The sequence below is a fragment of the Mugil cephalus genome, chromosome 16, assembly GCF_022458985.1.
Source record: "Mugil cephalus isolate CIBA_MC_2020 chromosome 16, CIBA_Mcephalus_1.1, whole genome shotgun sequence".
NCBI classification, from domain to species: Eukaryota; Metazoa; Chordata; class Actinopteri; order Mugiliformes; family Mugilidae; genus Mugil; species Mugil cephalus.
The window spans coordinates 5,724,812-5,737,019 of NC_061785.1; the positions used below are offsets into that span (position 1 = coordinate 5,724,812).

At 41.4% G+C, this 12,208-nt stretch overlaps 1 protein-coding gene across 5 annotated transcripts in view; it reads right to left on the reverse strand.

The window, feature by feature from the left end:
• vti1a (vesicle transport through interaction with t-SNAREs 1A) overlaps positions 1-12,208 on the reverse strand; it is a 122,455-nt gene that overhangs the window by 107,783 nt on the left and 2,464 nt on the right. For all 5 annotated transcript variants that reach the window (XR_007114395.1, XM_047608250.1, XM_047608252.1 and 2 more), the window contains exons 2-3: positions 9,362-9,420; positions 7,166-7,276 (exon numbers count right to left, since the gene is read on the reverse strand). Coding sequence is in view for 4 of the 5 variants with exons in the window: in XM_047608250.1 (XP_047464206.1) it covers positions 7,166-7,276; positions 9,362-9,420 (170 nt within the window). In the remaining variant the exon portion in view is untranslated. The remainder of the gene's footprint in view (positions 1-7,165; positions 7,277-9,361; positions 9,421-12,208) is intronic.

A 12,208-nucleotide genomic window follows, 5' to 3' on the forward strand; every position in this document is an offset into this window, starting at 1 on the left:
TGGGCGTAAAATCTCCCTTCAAAACCTTAATCTAAATCGCCACATAATTATTGGCATCTTGTATAAGAAAAAAAAACATTTACATTTACAATGTCAGAGCTCCTTAAATGGCTTTTTCTGAAACGCGACTTTGCAAAACTCTGCTTTCTCTAATTAAGTCAAACGTAATGGGGTTTGTGACCATTATGAGTTGGACACAACGTCCACAACCTTGAAAAGTCCACGATCGCCAATGACAACACGGACATAATGAACAGCATTCATCTATGCCGCTTGGTTTTACATTGGTGTCATCTCTATGTAGGAAAAGAAACCTAGATTTTAAATGGCATTTTTGAAAAAAAAAACTAATTGAAAGATTAACTTGTTTTCAGTGATCAACAGCTTGCACATAGCCTTCATTTGCTTGGTTTTACAACCTAAATACAAGAAATATCTAGATTTTAGATGGCATTCCGGAGACAAATTTAAAATAAAACTAATTTCCAGTGATAAACTACACCTGCATCTGCTTGATTTTACCTGGGGGTCCAGTCTAAAAAGAAGAAAAACATAGATTTTACATGGCATTTTAGTGGATGAGCCTCACGTGCTTCATTTTTACCTGGGAGTCCACTCTAAGCGCAAAAAGAAAACAGATTTTACATGGCATTTTAGAAAAAGATTTAAATTTTAACTCCTTTTCCAGTTATAAACAACTTGCCCACGACCGGCATTTGCTTGGTTTTACACCATAAATACATGAAATACCTACATTTTCGACGGCATTTTGGAGAAAAACTCATTGCTGGTGATAAACTACACGTGCATGACTCTCAGTGGCTTGGTTTAGGCTAAAAACAGGAAAAACATAGATTTTACATGGCATTTTAGTTGTTTTTCTTTTTGAGAAAACTCATTGTGAGTGATGAACTGCACACGGATGAGCTTCAGTTGCTTCATTTTACCAGGGGGCTCATTCTAAATACAAAAAGAAAATAGATTTTGCATGGCATTTTTGAGAAAATTGAAATGTTAACTGACTTCCGATGATACACAGCTTGTGCACGACCCTCATTTGCTTGGTTCGCATCCTAAATACAAGAAATATCTAGATCTTAGATGCCACTTTGGATTTTATTTAAATAAGACTCATTGCCAGTAATAAACTGCACATGCACGAACCTCGGTTTCTTCATTTTACCTGGGGGTCCACTCTAAATACAAAAAGAAAATAAATTTTAAGAGGCATTTTTGACACACAAAAAAAAAAAATAATAATGTTAACTCATTGCCAGTGAGAAACAGCTTGTGCATGATCGTCAGTTGCTTGGTTTTACACTCTAAATACAACAAAAACACAGATTTTAGACACCTTTTTTGATTTTGCCTTTTAAGTAAAATCATTGCCAGCGATAAACTACTTATGGATGAGCCTCGGTTGCTTGATTTCGCCTGGAGGAACACCCTAAATAGAAGAAAAACCCAGATTCTACATGACATGTTTAATTTTCTTTTCAATAAAAGTCATTGCCTGTGATGAAATGCACGTGGATGAGCATCAGATTGTACAGGAAAGAGCTGCTTTTGGGGGGTTTGAAACCAGAAAAAGAGTCATAAGGAAAACATCTAAACAACATCAGCACTGTAATGTGCAACTCATTCATTAGTTATCGTACATTCACAGATGATACATCCGCGATCACGAAATGATCTCTGCATTGTAATTAAACCAGTATTCTGATTTAAAAGTTTTCACAAGCTTAAACGGTCCACTTCGCCAATTCATTAAACGCAGTGCTCGACGACTGACCCGACCCAAAGCTACTTTTCAACCGATCTCTATGAGGTCAATGGTAACCACTTACGAAAGCGCCATACAGAGAAAATATTCAGTGCCAACAGTCTTTTTCATTCCATTCACCCCACTGTACCTGGAAAATAAACTGTTCAATATTTCAAGGTTGGCGGAGTCTTTGGAAATACATTAATTATGTCCCTGGACGGACACTAGGAGGCATTGGATCTAAAGGGTTTTTGTTAAAGGAAAAGGCAGTCCAGACATCCTACTTGACCATGACTGAAGCTCCGAACAATACCCCGATAGACAACTGGAAATTAGGAAGAGATAGCTGGACCCCTGTGACCGCTGGCTTCGTGATTTAAAATCGAGATCCATAATGGAACGGATGAACCCAGGAGTGAGTAAGACACAGAAGGAAAAATCTTCCCGTTGTCATCTCAAACCTCAGTGAATAGGCCTCTTTTGAACTTAAGTACTGTACTTAAGGTGAATGGAAATGTGACCGTATCACATTTTTCACATCTTGTAATCACTTGCATTATGTGCTGTGGGAAAAAAAAAAAAAAAAAAAACATATTTGCCAATTTTTACATAAAGGCTTAGAGATGATATGAGTTTCAAAAGGAGCACTGGTGTGTAATAATGAATAACACCTTTGTGGCCCGCGATGGAACACTGTACGCCGCGTTGTGACAATTTCCACAATAGCTTTTTATTCCAGATTCAAAACTGGGGTTGATCTGAGGAAAATTAATCACCGCACATTACGCCATCAACAACACTGCCTTGACCATGACATGCACTCATTCCCACTAAAAAAAACAAAAAAGACAGAAAACACTTGCCGGAGCTTGATATTTAACCACTAATAATTAACCTTTTTTTTTTTGACGGAGAGTCAAAGATCCTTAAACAGAAAACGCGTCACATTTGAACCAGGATTGTTTCTGCTAACAAAAGACACACCTCTTGGGTTGTTGTTTTGTTTCCTCAATTAACTTTCAGAGCATGACTGGGCCAAGAAAAGCTACAAAAAAAAAAAAAACTTAGTTGGATATCTGACTGCTATAAGATATTTCCAGAGCTTTTACCACAAGGACGCCATGTGGAAACACTGTTTTCATTCTCTCTTCCAAAGCACAAAGCAGAGGTCGGGCATAGTAATAATAGCAATAAGTGCAAGGATTTATCAGAACAAGTCCACTCATACATCAGAAAGGCAAAGTAATTGCTAAATGTGCTCAATATTGTCCTTGTCATGGACCTAAAGTGGGAGGAAATTCTTAGAGCAACACCGCCACCTGCTGGAGAAACCTGCGCATGACGGTGGAGGAAAAGCTACTCGCTTTAAATCATCTTTAAACAGCAATTAAGACGCCTTTGTGTCAAAAACGAACAAACAACCAAAAAAAAGGGAATATATGAAGAGAAAAGTCTAATTTTGTTTAGCTACTGCAGAGTCGTCATAGTGTCAACATTTCGTGTGAAAACCGTTACAAAAACCGAGAAGGTCGAACAAACTTTAATTATGTCTAACTGATGATATAATGAGGTTAGGGAAGTAAATCGCATTCAGCTAATTATTTACCAAAGATAAGGAAAGCAGAAAATTCTTGCTTCTGCTTGACTTCCCCATCTAACAAGTTGCAAATATCTTTTTCTGTTAATGAATGAATCCCGATTGACGAGCTTCGCAAATACGCCAAAAGTACTCGTTTGAGAAAGGGGCACGAGATGAGGGGTTGTGAATCTCAAAATATGCACACCGACGGCAGACACCTTGCAGGAATGACATAAACCATCTCCAAATCTCACATCTTCCTCTCATCTCATGAGGCGTCACGCACCTGCACGCTACATAATTCGCGTCAACGCCCTCAAAACTGGATTGTGTTGTTCTCTGTGTGTTTTCCACGACTTTTAACCCCCCCTCCCCTCCCCGGGACGCACCTGGTCGCCCTTTGAAAAACCGGCGGCTCTGTTTACCCAATAGATTTCATTAAATTAAGCTTAGGTGAGGCCTCCGCCTTTGCCTGATCAAAGCCACCGCTTCCTCTCACTCCGACGAGCTGACCCCATCAAGCAGGATTTTCATTGTCCCTTTTTAATTTTTTTCTTTTTTTTTTCTTTTTCTCAGGCCGGCATCCCTCTCTGGCTCCTGCGATGCCCGTTTGTCGGGGTCCGGCACCTTCAAGGCTCCCACTGTCCCCCGTATTATCACAATGAAGCCGACAGCCCCCGAGCCAACAAAGCTACATCTCATATACACCTCTGGGACGCCCCCGTTTGATAAGTTGTCTTCCGGGATGAAACAGCTGGGTTACCGGGGGTCGACTCCGGCCCTGTCTGGAAAGGAGCGGGAATGAGGTCTCAAGCTGGCACACCGATGGTAGGAATACTTCAAACCGTGGGTGAATGAGAGGATGAGAGAGCAGGTTAAAGGGGGGGGGGGGGGGGTAGGGGGGAGACACCCGTGGGAGGCCGGTAGTAGGTGGGGTGTGAGGGGATATGGGGTAGTGAGGGAGTGGGAAAGGCCTTGATATCCACGGAAAGCACAACAAAGCCGGAGCTTTTTACATTAAAAAGAAAGGAGATTGCCTTTTTTCCACCGGGCGCCTTCTTCGAGCCGAGTGTCATGTCCTCCCCAGGCCGGCAGGAAGCGAGGGGCTGAGCTCGGGCTACAGCATTTGGCACATCTGAGGCAACATCTGAGGGCGTGCTGAAGTTCCTGCCTTCTGAACGCTTGCATCAGATTTACGGGAGACGGGGATGTACTAGATGTAACCTCGGTGAGGTGGGTGATCCTGGTTTAAATGCTCACTGATCTGACCACGCCACACGCGGAGGTGTAAAAATGAAAATTACAGCCGAACTGAGCGGTCACAGCCAGGAGCGAGCTGGCGGCCTTTGATTTTTCCCGTGCGCTCGGACTACCGCGCTGCCGCCTTCTGCTTTGTCATTGGGTACCGCGGGCTGCGACACGCATGCCTTAAATGTGAAATATGCAGTGACATGCGAAGAGGAATGGACCCCAAAAAATCTCGCCACGTACTGTAAAAATGCAAATAAAGAAAATTAGCACCAGTTTCAGCCACAGCGGGAGTGAACCGCTTGATGATTGCGCACGGTAAGTGTGTGCGGAAGAGAAGTTGAAGATTAATCAACAGCCAATTAAATGCCCACGGCGAGGAAAGCAACACGTCCTGGCACCGAGATCCCCTCTGTGATCTCAGTGAGCACGACTCGGCGCTGGGTGCACAGATCACGATATCTCCATCCAAACGGGGCCTGTTTGTCCCTGTTTATTAAGTCTGTTCTGTATTTGAGAGAGTCGGGGGGGGGGGGGGGGTCATAGAATTCAAGTCAGTGCAGATTTTAAAATTGAAATTTGTGGGGAACTTTTGCCACTAATCAAATTCAAGATAATGGTGTTTATCAGTGGTGGGTGTGCATGTCCACAGCCCACAGTCATTATTTCACAGCATTCAATTAGAAAATGTATATAAGAAAGGAGGGGGCGCTGGGACTAGTGGTTAGAGAAGACGACTTAGTTCGAACCCTGGTTTGAATCTCCTTTGAGCAGGGGTCTTCAACGTTTTTCAGACCAAGGACCCCAAACTGATAGAGATTAAGTAGGGACCCTATTATTATATGTGTTCTATATTAAACTCGGCCTACTGTTATTTATAAATATCCATTATTATTATTATCATATTGAGCTATCCCTTATCCCTTTACAAAATGAGTTGGATTCGTATTGGATTGTTAATGCGTATTTAAAGAAATTTAGATTTGCGGGGGAAAATTAAAAAATGTATATAAAAAATATATAAAAAATGTTTGATCAACCAAAGATTTTGCGACCCCTCTGCAGTGCCTCTGTGGACCCCCTGCTGAAGACCTGTCCCCAAGAGCTGAACTGTGGCTCTGATGTATGTGCATGATGTGCATGTATATGCACCGATCAGCCACAACATTAAAACCACGCCACACCTAGACCAGAGCCCCCCTGACCCCAAATGACACTCCTTGCGCAAAAACGCTTTAGGAACAACTACAAAAAAAACGTGAAAACAGCACAAGGTGTTGACCTGGCCTCCAAATTCACTAAAAACTCATCAAGTATCTGTGGGATGATCCACTATAGAGGCCCCTCCCCTCAACCCATAGGACCCAAAAGCCCCCACTAACAACAGGACACCGTCAAAAGGTCCATGTCCATTCTCTGATGAGTCACAATTGTTTTGGAGGCACAAGGGAGACCGACACAACATTAGAAAGATGGTCATAATGTTATGCTTGATCTGTGTATACTTGTCCATTAGAGCTCAACATTTAAGAGCATCGAATAGTAAATGCCTATATATATACAAATGCCATATAAACACTTATATTTTGTCTAAATGCAATTGTCACTTCTTTTATTTTGTATAAACGTCATTTGAGCATTTTAAATAACCTGTTGCCATTTTTTAGGCAAAAGTCTCTAGCTAGAAAATAAATCTACTACAGAAGGGAGGAAAATGTTCACAGTTGGGAACAACACTCCACCTTTGAGTCATTTCAAAGTTTGGAAGAAAAGTTTGTGGAATTTACTTTCCCAAAAAATTGCATTAACGACAAGGTTAAATGTTGCACCTATCCCGGGTCCGACCGTCGAGGTTTCACTTGAAAGTTTCAGTGTGTACGTGTGGATTTAAATCACATCAGGTCTGATTTGCAGAGGGAAGGACACGCGCGCATTCTCCAGCTCAAGGCCGGCTGCATTTTTACACCGTGTGTGTACTGTTGTGTTGTGTGCAGGACAACAAAAATCAACAAAAAACACCAGAAATCAACAACAAACAAAAAAAATAGAAAGAAAGATGGAATTAAAGATACATGTTTGTAGAGAAACTCATCATTTAAAAATGCTTTAACGACTTGACGCTTAAGCAGTAATAGGTGCTTATTGCTCTGATATTATTGATTGAGTGAAATGCCCTGAGCAATATCGGTAGGCAACAATGTGGACTAAAAGCAAGTGGCCCTAAAGACTGTGGTGTTCATTAAGCTTTGATAGAGGCTAGAAATCAAGTCGAGACATACAGTGATTTATGAATTACTAAACAAGGCCAGATTCTGCAGCAGCAACACAAACACACACGCACAACCTGTTCTCGATAGGCATCGCTTGCAAGTTCAAATATGAACTCTGAATTAACCTCTGCGGATGCACCGCTGAGCTCCGGCACAGGAATGTTTGCGTGAGAGGAGCGTGGTTGAGAATGTGAACTAGGGTGAACGTGGACCACGAGTAATCTGACCGGGACAACTTGCATGAGAAATATGTTCGTGTTCATTACGCTTCAATGGTGATTAATAAAGTGTCAGAGCACTTACAAAGTCCTTCTCGAGCTTCTCCATCTCCTGCTTGTAGCTTTTCAGTCTGCTGTTGTACATGGCTCGGCTCTGGATGGGGATCTCTCGCACCTCCAGGTCCATCTGCTCCAGCTAAAAAAAACCACCCGCGAAATCATATTAGTTCATCTCACATCACATCAAATGTATTTCTAGGCTAAAACTTTACTATACAACATAATCTGGAATATGCAATGTAGCGAATTTAAAGGGATGCGTCACCTCTCTGTGAAATTCCCATATTCTCCGGAGTTGTTTAAGTGAGAAAAGGCGTTTTTAAATGGGTGCAGGCCTTGTTCTAATCCGGCCGCGCAGCTGTTAGCTTTAGCTTAGCATGGGCGCTGTAATGTTGTGTTGCCAATTAGCCAGTCGTTCGCGAAATTGATGAATAAATTCAAGATTTTTTCTAATTTGTTACACGACGCAGCATCTGAAAACCAGTCACGCGGTGAGTTGACAGTAGCCACGTGCGGATCGATACCGAAATCTCGATACTTCCAAACTGAAAACACTAAAATCGATTCTCGAATCAAAATATCGATACTTTTGATACTTAAGTCATCCACAGTGGAAAGTAACAAAACAATTGAGATGTGGAAACACAACAAACTTTGTGAAACACCTGAGGTTAAACCACAACACAGAATATGAAGCATTTATGATGAGGAGGACAGAAGAGGAGAGAACAGAGTCACAAAGTTTTCATTTTTATAGTAGCATTAAACATTAATTTATTTTAATGGTCTTAGTGTTTTACTTATTTCTTTTTTAAGTGTTTGAAACATTTTATTTTGTATAACTGTATCTGTGTCTGTCTCTCTTTTTGTTTTTCAGTTGTTGTATTAGCTCCACTAAATAGTAAATGAGGCCACTACCTCAACATACTTCCGAGTGTAAAGTAAATAAATACATAAATTACTCTGATGTCTTGTATTCTTTATGAATTATTTCTTATATAGGCAGAAGGAAGAGATGTTTGCTTGGAGTGTGGTCACATTCACATTTTTTTTGTTTTTAAATTTACCAGACACGTTATGTGTATTTTCACAAAGTATCGTTGTCGGTTCGGTATCGCCGATATCAGCCTGATCGGGTCTGTGGTATCGAATGTCACGCGTGAAGGGAAGTTGGGGGTTTTCAGGTGCTGCTGGTGTCTTTGTGTCGGAATATAGTATATATATAGTCTATATCTGTCCTAGGTGTGAATGTACAGGTCACAAGAAGTAATTAGGACAATCCTTGAGTTTATTTATCGCTTTTGCGAACGACTGGCTAATTGGCAACACTACATTACAGCACCTATGCTAAGCTAACAGCTGTGCGCCCCGAATAGGACAAGGCCTGGACTCATTTAAAAACGCTTAAAACATAATTTTTCACGTAGGTGGGTAAAGATCTAGACATAATAATCTGTAATGATCTATCTATTTTCCGTCTTTTCTTAAAAGACGTACGTGTGAGTCTCACACAAAGCCTCCCATCCGTGACAAAAACCCCCGCCTCGTGACAGGAATTGTGTCGGCTCTAAAAATATCAAACTTTCTAAACTTTGAAAAATGAGCAACTTCAGCTGCATTAACTTCGACGTGTCCCCGTGTCGATTGTAAAAATAAAACGCCTCCTCCTGCTCACGTCGCTCAGCTGCAGACAGAGGTTTGCGTCGCGGCGAGGCTGTTCTGTAAATAAATCCACGCACGTCTAACATGAGGAAGGGAGGGGGGGGGCCCTTCACTGCGGTGACATGCGCGGGACCGGCAACGTCACGGTGAATGAAGCGAGTGTACATTTGATGCTCGGGGTAGGACGGGTCCCTCGGCGGCGCAGATTTGGAGGAAACTAATCACCGTGGCATAGCAAGACAACTGCAACAACAGTTCGTCTCTGTCAGGTGACTCTGCTCATTTCCGAACAGCAACGTGAAGACTCCCACCTCAAGATAATGGCTTGAAATGTGTCATAGGGGTGTCACTTAAAAGCAGATTACTGGAAAGTAATCATGTGAAGAGGAAGCCTCCTTTTCCCGCCATGTGAAGTGCGTGTCTGTATGTCATGTCACCACCAGGATAACACAGGTGCCGTTGTCTGTCTGGTGCCAGTGGAAATTGTCCCCTCCCTCTTTCCACAAATTCATTATTTAGGAAATGGGAAGAGGAGGAAAATTACTGATCAAAGACGTACCAACTCTCTGACTTCTTCAAGCTGTTTGTCGACATTTAGAACCAGCTGTGTCTTCTCCTCTGAAAGGGAAAGGGAGAAAAAAAAACAGAAACATATTGATCAGCCGACGGAGGAACAGCGCTTCATGACAACAACCTAACTCCCCCGCAACGGGGGGAAAAGGGAAAGAAAGAGGCTGGGAGAAAACAACACACGAGGACACATTTGAAGATATATTTACACATTCTCTCCACACGACGAGCCAACATTTGATGTCTCTTAGTTATTGGCGTCTATGAGGCCTTTGTTGGTTTGTGTTGAGGAGCAGAGAGACACCTCATGCCAACTCAAAGGGAAGGGAGGTGTCAGCTTTGCTCACTTGCCAGAAGTATGAGTCTCGCTCAGAATGACTAACGCGCAGTTCTACACCCTCACCCCGTGGCTTCCACATAACCCAACGCAAACTCATTAGGACTTACAGTTCCACGGAAGCACGCGTACGCCACAGTACGTTCAATTGTTATTTAAAGCACAAGCTCTAAATGTGCTGACCTGGTATTTGGTCTGAAATGATCTCTTTGCCTTGAAAGGGAATGGAGTGAAACGTGGAGGCCTGGTGGGGTTGTTTCGTGACTCCGAACATTTTAAATTCTTAAGTAAATATAATCAGAACAGACTCCTAGATGTAACGAGTGGATAGTTTTCTTTCAATCGTGTACAAAAAAATGCACTAGCACGACAGAAAAAATGCCTATAAATATTTCCCTTTTTTTTGGTTCCAGTTTTTCCCAGTTTTAGCTTGGTGCCTTTTTAACACCAACTGGCTAATCCTCTGTAACTGAATTGTCTGCCTATGGCTCCTTCTGTTGGTATCTACACCTAACCGTATGCTCGTTGACAAACTCCCGCCACGACAGAACGGAATGAGCTTCAAACAGCAAAGAGATTTTGTGCAAAGATGGCCAGCGCGACACAACTTCCCATCACCATGTAAACAGCCTAAATATCGGTAAATCCTGAATTATATTCGTATATTCATATATTCGACGGGCAATCGCAGTAACATGAGGCGCCCGAAGGGAACGAAACATCCTGCAAGACCGAAGCCAAAGCAGGAGACGTCCACTAACTGTTTATGATAAATATTCTGCATATGAATTGTCACTAAAGGTTTGTAAATCACATAAAGAACAAAGATTACAGAGCGAACATGGTTGTAGAGGTGAAAGCTTAAGAGAATTTTATGTCATTATGTAATAATCATAAACAAGTCTTCTGACTATTATGTATTATAGAGTAAGTAGACACAACACCAAATAACAGTCATATTATGCATTAATGTCTCTCTTTAACCGTCATTAAAAAATGCCGTCGTGCAAAGACAGAGATCAACTGCATTCCTGTATGAGAAGCTCCTATGATACTTGTACATGTTGTGTTGTGTGTAATTTGTTTAGTTTTTTCACAATCTCGCCATTATTTTATTTGAATATATAATTTTAGTATTTGCTGATCTGACTGTACAGCACTTTGACAAGTATAGTTGTTGTTTTTTTAAACATCCTTCATTAAAAGTTTGACGTCGATTTCATGGATTATGTACCGCCTGGCTGACACATACACAAGCATTCAAAGATATTTCACTTTTTAATTAACAACACTTTAGACACTTTCTCAATCGCGTTCACCTGAAGATATTTAACATTAAATAAATCAAGAATCCGAAGCAGAAGAGTTCTTTAACGGGATAAATAATTGACTGAATTTTAAATAACTAAAATAGAAAGTCAACAAAGCTTCAAAGCAAATCACAAGGCTACCAGTTGTGGGACTAAAAACATCGTAAAAGAAGAAGAAGGAGGAGGAGAAGAAAAAATAAAAAGCCGAGCCAAGATCTTCGTTTCTCAGACACCATGGGCCAACACTACCTTTTGCCGGTCCTCAAATTCATTTTTAAAACCTGTGTCTAACCTCACAACCTACACAGTAAACAGCCAGGGGCAATTCAGTGAAAAAGTGAGACGGTGCTTCTCTTACTCAAACTCGGGCTCGAGATGGAGGGCTGTGAAATATGTATGGATATTTACCAAAGACTACAAGCTGCTGATTGACGGATGAAGACTTTTAAGGCAAATAAAGAAGAGGTAGGGCTTGTCAGTTTTTGTAGACTTAGAAATGTTTGAGTGGCAACGTTGACTGACAAGGAAGTCAATAGTCAAAAGTAAAATTATATTAATGTTTCATGGAACAAGGCCTAACATTACATTGTATTCTTATTCAAGTATGTATTGACTGAACTGTAAGGTTTTGGGGCATGGTAACAAATAAATGTATAAACACAGAATCATTTCATTGTTTAATGAAAGATGACAGTCAAGGACATTTTCTGGCATAAGCCCAATATCTGTAACATGATATAGAATAACACCTTAAACTGAGAAATACAACAGCAGCAACGATACAAGCCGATGTCTGGAGGTTAATTAATTTGGTAAATGGGAAGAAGAGCGAGTTTAAGAAAGTAAATACAAAAAAAAAAGAAACTTAGCGTGTTGGAAAGGAAATCCAACTGCTCCAGTCGTGGCAGAAAACAGAGCCACTACTTATGGATGTAATGTGTTCCCTGGCTTTGTGCATATTCATACGGGCAGATGGCGAGAAGCAGCAATGTGAAATCACTCGGTGGAATGGGCTGCCATGAATCTTCAAAGATGCCAAGTCCAGACCAGAAATGAGTCTGAGTCGGGCGAGATTTTGTGAGAGGCAGCGCCCTTTGAAAAGCCAATGAGCGAGCCAGTGAAGGAGATAAATGCTCCAAGCAGTGTCTGAAGGCAAGCCCGAGCCAACAAAACTGAAAACAATCAACTA